This window comes from Heteronotia binoei, chromosome 12 (genome assembly GCF_032191835.1).
Source record: "Heteronotia binoei isolate CCM8104 ecotype False Entrance Well chromosome 12, APGP_CSIRO_Hbin_v1, whole genome shotgun sequence".
In the NCBI taxonomy this organism is placed as follows: domain Eukaryota; kingdom Metazoa; phylum Chordata; class Lepidosauria; order Squamata; family Gekkonidae; genus Heteronotia; species Heteronotia binoei.
In genome coordinates this window covers 42532054-42545586 of record NC_083234.1, presented here as the reverse complement: position 1 = coordinate 42545586, position 13533 = coordinate 42532054, and the positions used below count along the sequence as shown (strand labels likewise).

The 13533-nt window shown below is 44.8% G+C and overlaps 1 protein-coding gene across 1 annotated transcript in view; it reads left to right on the top strand.

Moving 5' to 3' along the window:
- The first annotated feature begins 4503 nt into the window (after positions 1–4503).
- Positions 4504–13533, top strand: part of PIWIL2 (piwi like RNA-mediated gene silencing 2) — an 88150-nt gene continuing 79120 nt past the window's right edge. The window contains exons 1-7 of the mRNA XM_060251320.1: positions 4504–4568; positions 4844–4988; positions 5215–5371; positions 5587–5788; positions 6420–6498; positions 6621–6762; positions 10650–10829. Coding sequence (XP_060107303.1) covers positions 5597–5788; positions 6420–6498; positions 6621–6762; positions 10650–10829 — 593 coding nt within the window. The 5' untranslated portion in view covers positions 4504–4568; positions 4844–4988; positions 5215–5371; positions 5587–5596. The remainder of the gene's footprint in view (positions 4569–4843; positions 4989–5214; positions 5372–5586; positions 5789–6419; positions 6499–6620; positions 6763–10649; positions 10830–13533) is intronic.

Here is a 13533-nt window from a genome sequence, read left to right as displayed (position 1 = left end):
TTGAGAGTCAGCATGAGGGATGTGGATGGACTGAGGAGATCCTGCTTCAGTCTTGGGTAGGAATGCCAGCTCCACCTTGGGAAACTACAGAAGTTTTAGTACCTAGAGAGGGCACAGTCTGCAGAATGGTGGAAGCTCAGCAGTGAATTAATGCCATAGAGCTCATGCCGAGAAGCTGCCATTTCCTCCAGGCAGAGCCCTCCGCCTTGCGGGGGAGGTATAGTCAGAGGCTCAGAGAAGTCTGGTGGTGGCCCAGGCTGTGATCCCAGTTCCTATGATGGGAAAAATTGAGGATAAATTGAAAATCAGAAATTCCCAACATGGTGCCCAAGGATTCTATGGTACCAACGAACAATGTTCCCTCTAAGCTGCAGAGTCGTATGAGCAAAAATTCCACTTTGTGAGCTACTGGCATCAAAGTTTTTTTTTTTTTTAACTTTAAACATTTTATTAAGGCATAAAAGTAGCTTACAATCCATAGCGCAAGAAGTTTACCGTCAAGATTAACAGAAATAACATCGTAAGCTTAATAGACAGAATACAGAGCAAAAATAACCTTTAAAAACAAAATACAAACTGAAGGTAATAGTAATTATAATTATAATAACACAGTATTTGAAAATAAAATAAGATCAGGGAAAGGAAAAAGGAAGATATAATACACTTTAAATAACTTGAAATTAACTTGTTAAGAGAATTTTATAGCAAAAGGAAATCTTTATACATTTACTGGCATCAAAGTTGTGAGCTACTGCACAAATTAGTATGCTTTGGGGTCATCCTTCCTGAGCTAAGACAAAAATGTGTGAGCTGCAGGCTAAAAATCTGTGAGCTAGCTCACGCTAACTCAGCTTAGAGGGAACACTGCCCACAAATTGTTTTAAGAAAGTGAGTAGGGCCAGGTAGGGCTTTTGCCCAGCAGTGCCATTGAAGAATCGTCCTTGTACAGTTTTTAAAAGTTGATTCAGCAACAGCTGCACCACAGCTCAAGGATCTTTACTATGTTTGTATGCAAGAAGTTTTTAAAATATGTTAATTTAAAAAGGCATCCTGTTAAACAGAGCTTCTGCATGAAATACTGATGACTTATTATGCAAAGCTTCACTTGCTGAGATTTTGTGGTAGACTCTGCCTCTTGTGGAAGCAATTCTGTGATTGCACCCACTACTCTTTGTCAGAATGTCAGTGGTGCCTTCAGGCCTCAACTTCCTAGTGGTCGCTGGAGATCTTCCAATATCACTGCTGATCTCCAGGTGACAGAGACCAGTTCATTTGGAGAAAATGGCCTCTGTGGAAGCTGGGCTGTATGGCATTATGCCCTCCAACCCTGTCCTTCTGAGGCTCTATCCCCAAAATCTCCAGGTATTTCCCAACCTACAGCTGGCAACCCTACTGAAAAGGCTGGGGAGTACTGCTATAGATCATGTCCAAGGATATTTGTAGACTTATTTCCTTGTATCTAATGTTCAGATCTCTTGTGAGATCTCTTGGAGCCCATCAGAAGCAGAGTTAGTGGCAATTTAAACCAACATTCTGAATAGTCCAGTCTGAGGTCCTTTTATAGAATAAAGAGAGTGTGCTTATACAATTAAAGTAGGATTGTGCCAGTGAGACTGAAATGCAGAGAGATTGCCTTCTTCCATTTGGCATGGTATGTCATATCAAGAATTACAAGTGCCAGAGTTCCATGTCCATCTACAGGAGGGAGGCACACCTGGGGGGAAGGGCAAAGCAAAGCACTGAGAGCGTGGGAGCAAGTGCTGCTGCTGCTTCTGATAGGATTTGCACATCCGAAATACATGTAACATAATGTAAGTGTCTAGTTCACTCAGTCTCTCTCACTCTCCCTTATGCTGCCATGTCTGGTGATGGCTATAAATTTTGTGACCCCAAAATTACAAAATAGCTTGCAAGCTTGTAGAACTCTCAGACTGGGTGTTATTATTAAAGAAGCAAAAGTGGGCATTTTCCAAAAATGTAGCTTACCTAACAATAATTTTGAAGCAAACTTTCTTCATGACACATGATATTGTATGTGTAGGATGAGGGAATGTGGTGCCAGTGCATGTGTGTGGGGGCATGTTATCAGTTTGTAGTGAGCCTGAAAAAATAATACTTGAGCTTTGTCTTCAAAGGAACTGATCTTTGCATTCTGAAGATCAGTGGTAATTTCAGGAGAACTCCAGTCCCTACCTGGTGGTTGGCATCCAGTCAGCCCAAACTACCTCATAAATTTGTTGTGAGAATAAAATGTGGAAGGGGAACTGTATAATATCCTGGAGCTCTTTTGAGGAAGGGTAGAATACCTAGGTAATAAACGTTTGCTATTAGGAAAAATCAACCATTTTTCTTTTCTTATCTAGTCTATGCATTGTTTGTGTGTATGTAGCCTGTATAGAGCACTGTTGTCATTATAAATACCACTATAGACACTGAGGCAGAGTTTGGAGGAAAACTGGTGGTTCTCAAAGTGTGGGTTTGATCCCCTGATAGGTATCTATCTATGAGGGAGGGACAAGCTCCCCTTAGGTGGAACCTTTTCCCCACCACTGGCCAAGATGGGTTGAATATTCTCAGTGTACTTGAAGAATACATGAGCACATGAAGCTACAGAATCAGACCTCTAGGTCAGCCTTATCTGCTCAGACTGGCAGCAGCTTTCCGGGGTCTCAAGCTGAGATCTTTCAGCTCACCAACCACCTGATTCTTTAACTGGAGATAGCATGGATTGAATCTGGTACCTGATGCTGTCTCACTGAGCCACAGCATGCTCCAGAGATTCACACCAAGGTGGGTACACCCCTCTAACATCCTTCCTTCAGTAAACCCAAAGGCTGGGCCTCAGTTTAGGGACAGAAGGGAGACTCAGCTACATCTTGAGACATCTCTCTCTGCCTCTTGCCTTGTACCAGTCCTTCACTGCATTGCCTTGTACCAAACCTTCACTGCAAAATCATTACATGACCCTTCCCTTTCAGTGCATTCTGGGCCAGCCTAATAAAGGATTGTTGGGGAGACAGGCTGACTTTGAACTCCCAGCAATGCCCTCTCTTCAAGCTTTGACTTGGAAGGTTCCTGGAGATATAGGGGTGGCATCTGAGGAAGATGGTAAATGGTGGGAGCTTATTGAGATTGTGGTATCAATAGAGCCTGCCCTCCAAAGCTGCCATTTCCTCCCAGAAAACTGATCTATGCAGACTGGAGATCAGATGGAATTCTGGGAGAACTCCAGCCCCCCACCCCCGTAACTCTAGGCAGTGGGTTTGCCTCTCCTCCTAGATTGCCCCACCTGGAAATGTGGCAGCTTCACCTAACAAGGAAGGTTGGCTACAGCCCTGTTGCTGTTTTTACCTTATTTCATCACTGCCTGCTCGTGCTTTCTCACACACATTGTCTTGCCATGGCCAGCTCTGCACATCACTAGCAAAGAACATCTCAATTCTTTCTCACAAGTCACAGCCCACCACTTATTTTGCCAAGGTTACGAACTACTGTCTGAGAAATTCCTAGAGATTTGGGGGTTGAAGCATAGGGTGGGGCTTCAACCCTGGCACAATATCATAAAGTCCACCCTCCAAAGCATCCATTTTCTCCAGGGAAACTGATCTCTGCTGTCTGGAGATCAATTGCAATAGTGGGAGGCCTCCATGTTCCACCTGTAGGTTGGCAACACTATCTTTGCTGTGGTGCAAGGCTAAAGAATTAGACAAGAAAGTCAACATTGAGTCGTGTGAGTCATAGTAATATAAAAGGTATGGCGCAGTTTTATTGGCAAAACAGTGGTGTCAAATGATGAAATTTACACGAGTTGGGTTGCTAACAGGCATGGAGAAAAAAAGTTCTGTCCCTTTAAATAATGTCTTAATATGATGCTATTTACTTCTATGCCATGAAAAGCTTCAACTGCCTTTGTTTGCGGCGCACTGACCCCCCCTATTAGGGACCGTATTGTTCCTAATGAAGTTTTAGTGTATAGTGACAGGCACTTGAAGGTTTCCATGGCACAGAAGTAAATTCTATCTCATTAAGGTTCTATTAAAAGGGACATTACATTTTTGCCTACGAAAACTAACTATAACTTATTGCCATTAACCAGCCCAGGCTGAGCCCTCCCCTTGCCCAATTTTGAAGCTACCCAACCATAGATGGAAAGAGCGCTTCAGTTGAAAATTCATATCCCAACAGCCGCTTCCACCCACGCGCAGAGCCTTTATGTCACGCCCCCGCGGGGTCAGTTGTGGTCTGTACCATTGGTGAAGAGTAGCGAGGCGAAAGGCTAGATTAAAACTTTTTTCTTTCATGAAATCACAACTGTACTAGCTAGTAAACCTCATTCAGTTTAAGTCGTGCTACTTCTGGATAACAGTGTGCTTCAGCGAATACTGTTGAACTGACGAATTTGAGGAAACTTTCCCGACTCCCCCTCATCAAAGAACTTGGACGGTCCCAAAACTAACGGCTGGGGAAGGGGGGGGGAACCCAGTTATCCGCCAATGGGAGGTCATATCAGAGCGCCGCGAGGCTCGATGTAGCTGCGTGTTGCCAAATAGGCGGAGGTGCGAAGGAAGGTAGGTGCTATTGAGGGGCTAGCTTGTGATCCCCCCCTCTTTTCTTGTCCTTAGGAGAATTCGATTTGAGTTGTTCGCCAACGCATAAGTAAACGAATGATACCGAAGTAAGGTATGCTAGCTGCTAGTTACTTGGGTTGGTTTTAGTAAGTATCTCATTAATGGAGAAGCGTTGGGGAGCTGCACAGAGGAGCACTTAATGGAGAAAAGGAAGCGGATCTTCGACGTAGTTCAGTTATCTCTTACTTCATTTTTTTCCGTGTTATAATTTACAGGCTTTATAAATAGGTGTTCCGAAGTAAATTCTCCTTAATTCGGTAGGATTGATGTACATATAAGTATGCAGCCTTACAAAGTAATCCTTCATATATGATTTCCTCTGCAACAAAGCCTACTGAAGTCAGTGGGACTTGCTCCCTGGTAAGTGTGCATGGTAGTGTAGGTATATTTGAAATTCTAGCTTGTCCTACACCAGGCCATCTTGTCCCTCCTCCTTACCTTTTTGGGGCTTGTTTGCTTATGGGAGCTCATTGCATGATGAATACTGCCTATTCACACGTGTATGGCACCAACACAGATCTAATTGTGCCTGTAGTACTTTTTGCATTTCCTTGTATCATCCTGATTGTAGTTGTCCTGGATATAGGCACTACTGGATCCTGGCCTACAGTTGGAGGCTCTGGTCTGGATCATAGAAGATTTTTTTCCTGTGATCCGCTGGAAAGGGAAACCAGTACTGTTGATGGTTAAGAGAAACAAAAAGGCAGAGAAGAGCCCTTCTGCCAGGGAAAGAAGGCTACTGGGTAAGGAAATATATATATATATATATTTTTGAAGCCGGGTCTGAGGCATGAGGTAGATGGGGTGTGGGGGTGGGTTTGGCTTGATAGATGAGTTAAATGCACCACTGTAGCGTTTGTTGTTTTATACATCTGTCCTTGTCTGTTGTGAGGTTGATGTACTTTCAGATAATTCTTTTGCATGTATTAGTGTGAAATGTGTCTTGTCTCTTTTGTAGCAGTGTTATCATGCATCCTGCAAGGCCCTTGTCCCGGGGTGGTGCTGCTTTCCCAGTGTCTCATGATGGCATTGTGCCTGAATCTCAGCCACAGCTGCCTGTGGTTGAAAACGTCACATACAGCAGAGGAAGGATCGTTCCTTCACTTGGCAGAGTGCAGGGACTGCAAGAGATACAAAAGCCACCTGGGAGTATGCAACAGGTAAATGGCAAGTACAAATGTTATAGTCATTTTTTGCTGAAATATCTTGTTTGTCACTACACTGGCTCAAACTAGAGCAATCTTATGACTGTATAAGCAATTGTACCACAGGATACTTAGGAAAGTGACAAGTTAGGAATTCTTGTTTTGTTGTGATTGTAGTGCAAATTTGTAAATACTGTGCAAGGAACAGTCAGTGCAGGCAAATAAAAGCATTTTTTTTAAGTCCAGAAAATTTGGTAAATTTGTACCTCTTTTAGAGATGCGTGTAAGAATAAAATATGGTTGAGCCTAGAGTAGAGAATCAACCAGAAGAGGAGGGAGAGCAGGACAACACAGACTTACTGGAATGGGGAAAATCAGGCCAAACTTCATTTATTACAGATTCCTTGGATTGTGGTGTAATAGGGATGGGGAGCAATCTGGATGCTAGCAGCATCCCATCTCCTGTGCCTATTGGATTTGGTGGCTGGCTGTTAGCAGATGAAACTTTTCTTCTGCAGAAAGCATATTGCTTTGTTCACAAATGAGGTGCTCAGTACATCTCTCATTAGCAGTTGGTCTGATTGACCTTAAACTTAGTCAAGGCTTTGTAATATTTGGGGTCCCCTCCCCATCTTGTCATTTTCAGGATCCTTGCACATCTGCCTTAACTCTAACATCTATGTTCCGAGGACTTGGTTTTGCAACGCCGCTTAGCCATCCGTTGGGTATGTCAAACTTGCTATATTGTAATCTGTTTCTCATACTTCACTAATACTTGTTGACAATTTTGAATTCTTAACCCAACGTACATTTTTCCTTGAATATTTTCTTTATGTGCTCTATTCAGGACGAGGAATTTTGGGTAGAGGGATGGGTGATATGGAAATCAAACCCAAAGTGGAGTTAACAGATCAGGCTGGACTTTCTCAATCAAGAGCAGGGGCAGCTGGAGACAGCAAGGTGGAAGGAATGCTTCTAGGCCGTGGAAGGTAGTAAAGTGATCCTAAGGGGAATGCAGTTGGACAAAATAACATCCATCCACTCATCCAGAGTTTTATTATGCCCCCCGTGATACAACAATAACAGTAATAAACTATAGTTCTAATAACATCCAATTAAATTAAATTAAAATCCAGTTAATTTAACACACAGCTTTTGACATAAAAATTACATTACTTGGAATGTCTGGTGGAATAACTCTGTCTTACATGCTCTGTGGAATGCGGACAAATCCTGCAGGGCATGAGTCTTCTCAGAAAGAACATTTCACCAGGTCAGGGGCCCATTATGGAAAAGGCCCTCATCCTTGTTGGACTCAGGTAAATAGAGGACCAGCACCACCAAAAGCCCACATGTAGCTGAACAAAGGCATCATGGGGGTGGGGGTCATAATTGTGCATTTAACAATTAGGCAATAATGTGGCTTGTCATCACTTTGAATTGATGTGGAATGGCCTTACCAATCTAGTGATCAGTTTTGAGTCAGAAGAGCCTACTGACAGAGTTGTTCTTTCTGTAACACACCATGCCATGTGCTTTAAAAATTTCATTTGTTCAAGAAGTCTGAACCCTGTGTATTTCTCTAAGCGGACAAAGAGTGACTCATCCAAAACCGCATAGTGAATTTTATGGCTGAATAAGTATTTAAATCTGAATCTTCCCCATTCAAAACAAGTAGTCCACTGCACTACAATGGGATGAAGTAAAATAAAACGGCTGTTAAAAATTATTTTATGCTCTGCTTTTAAAACTCTGATGCTGCTTGAATGTTTGTAAGGAAACTAAATCTGTAAATTGCGAGGGGGCCATACTGTGAGCTCATTCCAGGCTGGTGCAGATGTTGGCCCAAGGGATTCCAGTGCTCCTGGGGAGGGGAAGATATGACGGTGGGAATAGACAGACATATAAGGGAAGGAGACAGAGACAAAACGGTGCTCGGCCACCTTCCAGTCTACTTCCCATCCCAACGGTGGCAGGTAGTGGGGCCAAGAGGAAATGCTCGTCTCCGTCACTGGTGTTATGCAACGCCAGGTCCATTAACAATAAGACCTTGACCCTCAAGGAGTTTTTGCTCCAGAAGGATGTGGACCTGGCTTGCATGACCGAGACCTGGGTGCGGGATGGAGAGACAGTAGCTCTCTCCCAGATGACCCCCCCAGGTCACTCGGTCTTTCACCAGTCACGGAGTAACGGGTGGGGGGGGGTGGCGTTCATACGGGAGGGTTACTCCTTTCGGGCTCTCCCGGCCCCAAAGATCGACGGCATCGAATGTGCCGGTCTGACGTGGGATGTTGGAGAGGGGTTGGCGATCTGGCTGGTGTACCGTCCGCCTAACGCACCAGCCAGCGCCTTACCATCACTATTGGAGGCAGTGGCGGGCTGGGCATTGGAGTACCCGGGGCTTATGGTCCTGGGCGACTTCAGTGTCCATGCCGATGACACGGCCTCCACTCAGGCGATGGACCTAGTGTCTTCCATGGCGACACTAGGGCTCTCTCAAATGTCACAACTCCCACGCATCAGGCCGGACACACACTAGACCTGATCTTTGCGTCTGGGATTTTGGTGAACGATATCGCGGTTGAAGCGGTTCCATGGTCGGATCACCTAGCCCTTAAGGCCCGTATGGAGATGTCGCCCCAACCCTGTACGGGCGGAGAGCCTATTTTGGCTCGCCCCCGGGGCTTGATGGACCCGGAACGGTTCCAAATAGCCCTGAGGGATCCCTGACCCACTGGCAATTCCCTCGATGACCTGGTGGAAGTCTGGCAAGGCCAACTATCCAGGGCTATCGACGAAATTGCACCCCGGCGCCCTCTGCGCCCTCGTGTGAGGCTGGCTGCATGGTATACCTTGGAGTTGCACCAGCTGAAACAAGGGCTCAGACGACTAGAGAGGCGGTGGAGGCATACTCAGGACGAAGCGACGAGAACATCCTATAGAACGTTTATGAAGTCATATGAGATGGCAGTCAAGGCTGCAAAGAAAGAATACTTTGCAGCCAAGATTGCATCTGCAAATTCGCGCCCAGCACAATTGTTTAGAGTAATTGGGGACCTTATAACATTGCCACAAGGCAAACCAAACGTTAGAGAATTAGAGATAGGCTGTGAGGCATTTGCGAAATACTTTGCAGATAAAATCTCGTCACTCCGCCAAGACCTGCCTATCACATTAGATACAGTAAGTGAAATTGAGGCTCCGCGCCTGTCTTCGGATTTAATGCTGGGCCACTTCGACCCACTCAGCCTGGAGGAAGTCGATGGAATCCTCTCTGCTGCTCGCCCAACAACATGTGATTTGGACCCTTGCCCCTCTTGGCTGATTAAATCTTGCCAGAGGGAGCTTAGATGTCCTTTACGGGACATCATAAATAGATCCCTCTTAGAGGGGCGTTTTCCAACACCTTTGAAAGAGGCCTGGTCCGCCCCCTGTTGAAAAAATCTACAGCAGACCCAGCCGAATTGGCAAATTATCGACCGGTGTCTAATTTACCATTTTTGGGTAAAATTATCGAGCGGGCAATGGCGTTACAGCTACAGAGATTTCTAGATGACGCTTCTGTCCTAGACCCGTGCCAGTCTGGTTTCCGGCCAGGCCACGGGACGGAGACGGTGGGGTGCCTCAGGGAGCAGTTCTCTTCCCGATGTTATTCAACATCTATATGCGCCCCCTTGCCCAGATTGCCCGGAGGTTTGGGCTGGGTTGTCATCAATATGCAGATGACACCCAGCTCTATCTGCCAAGTGACAGCCAGCCCGCCTCCGCCCCGGGGAACCTGGACCAGGCCCTACAGGCTGTTGCAACGTGGCTTAGGCTGAGTGGGCTGAAGTTGAACCCAGCGAAGACAGAGGTTCTCTGTGTGGGCCCTGGCACTCTAAGGAAGGAAATATCTCTCCCGACCTTTGACGGTGCGCCGCTGATGGTGGCGCAACGGCTAAAGAGTTTGGGTGTTTTACTGGAGCCTTCACTATCAATGGAGGCCCAGATAACAGCCACTGCCAAGTCAGCATTTTTCCATCTGAGCCGGGCGAGGCAGCTGGCCCCTTTCCTAGAGCATCAGGACCTAGCAACTGTGATCCATGCGACGGTCACCTCAAGATTGGACTACTGTAACGCCCTCTACATGGGGCTGCCTCTGTGCCGGACCCGGAAGTTACAGCTAGTGCAGAATGCGGCGGCCAGGCTGTTGCTTGGTCTCCCAAGATGGGAGCATATACGGTCGGAGCTACGCGGACTGCACTGGCTGCCGATTGTATACCGGGTCCAGTACAAAGTGCTGGTCATTACCTTTAAAGCCCTATATGGCCGAGGACCGACCTACCTGAGGGACCGTCTCTCCCCGTACGAGCCCCAGAGAGCACTGAGGTCAGTAGGAAAAAACAGATTGACTACCCCTGGGCCAAAAGAAGTTAAACTTCAGAATACCCGCACGCGGGCCTTTTCTTCCACGGCCCCATACCTTTGGAATCAGCTCCCAGAGGAGGTGCGGGCCCTGCGGAACCTTGATCAGTTCCGCAGGGTCTGCAAGACCACCCTCTTTAAACTGCCATTTATGAATAGCTGAACTATAAGTGCATAACAAAGAAACATCAAAATGGTTCAGTCCGGAGATCCGCCATCAATACCAACTGACAGGCATAGCGTCAAATGATAATATTACGGTTAGATTTAATTTAATGCTATTAGATTAGTAACGGTTCTTAATTAATGTATTAATTGGTTTTAAGGCTAATTTAATGTTTTATTAATGTATTGTTATTTTCTGTTGTTAGCCGCCCTGAGCCTGCTTTGGCAGGGGAGGGCGGGATACAAATAAAATTTTACTTTACTTACTTTACTTTACTGTGTGTATGATTCTCCTGTAATGGTTCAGAGTACTTGCCCTCAAGGAAGATGAAACGCCCTTTGTTGCCCTTGGAAGATCAGCCATGTTACTTGGTAGGGCCCATGGAAACAATTCTGCTTTCAGTGTGGGAGCTCTGCAGTCAGCACCACTCAGAAAACCAAGTTCAGAGGTTCCTCTAGCAGTTTCTGATGAACGGCTGGCAAGAAAGTAAGTGTGACTTGATATATAAGAGGTATATTTGATCATATTAGCTGAATCAGTATCTTTAATACCACACTTAAAATGGATATGGTGATAGTATTGCTCTATATGGATTTGTAGTTATATATTCTCAAGTGTACAGTTTTGAGGATATGTCTTGCAATAGTCATGTTTTAGTAATCTGAAGAATTGATTGCTATAATATGCAGTAGATGGGTTGAAAACCACTCAGAAGTTACAGCTATTGCAAAATGTGGCTGTCCATCTTTTAGCCAAAATGAATTGTCTGGCATAAACTTCTTTGGCTTGCAGTTAGTTTCCAGGCACAATTTGAAATACTGGTAATTACATGTTAAAACCCTAAAAGTTTTAGGCCAAGAGTATTGTATATTGCTATAATTCTGCATGTCTTGAAATTGTCAAAATATTCTGCTTTTAAGTAAGCTACATATGTGAATTGTGACTTGTTTATTTAGAATATTTTTATGCTTCCTCAGAGTCCTCTTTGAAATGGCTTCCAATTAAAATAATAACATAGAAGACAACTCTTTAAAAGCAAATATTGGTCATAAACATAAAAACTATCGATAAACAGATCTCAGGTCTAAAGCAGACCATTTAAAAAAGCTGGTATGATAAAACTGCTGATTAAAGGCCTAAGTAAAAAGATATGCTTTGGTCTGGCACCAGTAAGACAGTAAAGTGAACCTCAAGGGCGAGGGTGCAACCACAGAAAATGCCCTGTCTGTATTGGTCACCTGCCTCGCCTCTGAAGGTGAGGATACAGTGAGAGCAGAGCTTGAAAGGCAGATCTTGAAATGGTCGGTCTAGGGATACTGCTATCAGTTTAGCTGGTAAGATAAAACTATTAATCAGTAGGGGTTTCTCTTTCTTTACCCCAGAGGTATCCCACTGTGATGGACTGGGTGGAAGTCTCAGTGAGTGACAGCTGAAGAAACTCACTGTGATTGGCTAACAGCCTCCATGGTAACGTGTAACAATTTAAGAGAGGCAGTGAGAGAAAAATCTCTTCAGTTCAGTTGAGTCTACAGTTTGACTGCTGTCTGGGGCAGTTGAGACAGAGCTGGTATTGATACACATATGAAGAACACATGAAGCTGCCTTATACTGAATCAGACCTTTGGTCCATCAAAGTCAGTATTGTCTTCTCAGACTTGCAGTGGCTCTCCAGGGTCTCAAGCTGAGGTTTTTTCACACCTATTTGCCTGGACCCTTTTTTGGAGATGCCAGGGATTGAACCTGGGACCTTCTGCTTCCCAAGCAGATGCTCTACCACTGAGCCACCATCCCTCCCCAATGTCTGGTTGTGAGAGTCTGTGAGAAGGAGCTAGTAGATTCTCTTTTGGGGAAGACTCTCCATTTGTGGTACAAACACCAATTTTGCACTAAGCTTGTTCCAGGTGGAGAGCCCTTTTGCTCCCAGCGCTTCTGTCCGTTTTCACACAAACTGCACTGGAGCCACTTTTCTGCAGCAGGCGAGATCCTCTTACAAGCAGTTTCTGCTTGCCACAGAAAAGTGACGGGCCAACTTGCAGCTCTGGGGCAGCTTGTGAAAAAACAGACAGAAGCGCCGAGACCACCTGAAACAAGCCTAGTGCGAAATTGGTCAGAGAGTCACAAGACAGAGTGAGTTAAGAAAGCTCTGGTGAGGAGTTCTGTCACAAGTCCAAAGGGCAGACTCCAGTTGAGAGAAAGATAATAACACATATTGTGAGGGGAAAAAAAGTTCCTGTGTCTGTTAGGAATCCCACGAGACAGACTGAGGTCCCAGCAGAAGAAAGGGGACTTGGCACAAGGGTTTGAAGTGTCAGTGTGAAGGACCCTCAAAGGTGCCAGAGTCCAGGGTTATAGTTCTTCCTGAGAAGAGGATAACTGGTCTGCTAGGGAGAAAGGGTCTGAGTTGGGGAGTTCTGACACAGATTCAGTCAGGCTCTCAGAGAGAGTGTGAATATTTAAAAGCCAAAACCTATCCCAACAAGGTTAATATTCAGGAGTGTTGTCAGCTGAGGGAAACACTGGTTATTTTATAAGTAGTAATAGCTCTACTACAGAAGGTGTTCTTGTGTTTAGTTTGTTTTTCTGCCTGCCCAGAGATTCTGTAATATCCTAATTCTCTGATATTATTTCCTCCCTTCCCAACCTCTGTTCTATAATAAATCTTATTCTGTTTTTGATCTCTAAACGCTACCAGTGCCATTATTTCGTTTCTGACAAATAGATTTTTGGTTCACCTGAGGTACTGGGCAAGGTGTGACAGGATTGAAAGCGGTCCCCTTTTGCCCACTGACCCTGACTCCTCACACCCACATATGCCTCGAAAAATATTAATATGGCTTATTAACTGATGTAGTTTAGCATTAAGCATAGGGATTGAGTCTGGTTATGGATTTAATGAGATTTAAATAGAACAGATTTTCCATTTACAGCTCCATCAAGCAAGGGAAAACAATAAAAGAAAACCACATAATTCTGTTAATGTTGCTGTCTGTTTAGGTAACTTTTCTGTCATGTTTGTATACATCACACTTTCCTTGGCTATTCTCTTAACTAAACTTTTCTATGTCCTGTTTTCTTAACAGTGTGTTTCTCACTGTCTTTTCTTCAGCTTCTTAATTTCCCATCAGACTTAACTGCCACAGAAATATTTTGACTTCTTGTCCGTCATCTCAGTTCATCAGAGGCAAGCCTT